The sequence below is a fragment of the Plasmopara halstedii genome (genome assembly GCF_900000015.1).
Source record: "Plasmopara halstedii genome assembly, contig: Scaffold_2061, whole genome shotgun sequence".
In the NCBI taxonomy this organism is placed as follows: Eukaryota; Oomycota; class Peronosporomycetes; order Peronosporales; family Peronosporaceae; genus Plasmopara; species Plasmopara halstedii.
This window is the reverse complement of record NW_020188969.1, coordinates 836,122-836,351: the sequence shown is the minus strand read 5'-3', so window position 1 is coordinate 836,351 and position 230 is coordinate 836,122. Positions and strand designations below refer to the sequence as shown.

Below are 230 nucleotides of genomic sequence, written 5' to 3'. Positions count from 1 at the left end.
GGACGTCATCCAGTCGCTCGCGCATGTTTGGGATGTACGTCCATTGTTTCCTGAACTATGAAGTTTTGGTTGAGGTGATCCTCGAATTCGAGTGCCTGGAAATGGTCTCCACCGTTCCGTCGCCTTCTGTAAAGGAGCATAGTTGGCAACACTCTATGTTGTCGCGCTGTTCGCATGAACTTGTTGAGCTCAGGAATCGTCATGATGAAGTCGCACCCCATTTCACTCTG

General features: G+C 50.0%; 1 protein-coding gene across 1 annotated transcript in view; it reads right to left on the bottom strand.

Moving 5' to 3' along the window:
• Positions 1-5: 5 nt before the first annotated feature.
• PHALS_02703 (uncharacterized protein) overlaps positions 6-230 on the bottom strand; it is a gene marked incomplete at both ends in the record, with an annotated part of 812 nt that continues 587 nt past the window's right edge. Inside the window, one exon of the mRNA XM_024717134.1 lies at positions 6-227. Coding sequence (XP_024582663.1) covers positions 6-227 — 222 coding nt within the window. The remainder of the gene's footprint in view (positions 228-230) is intronic.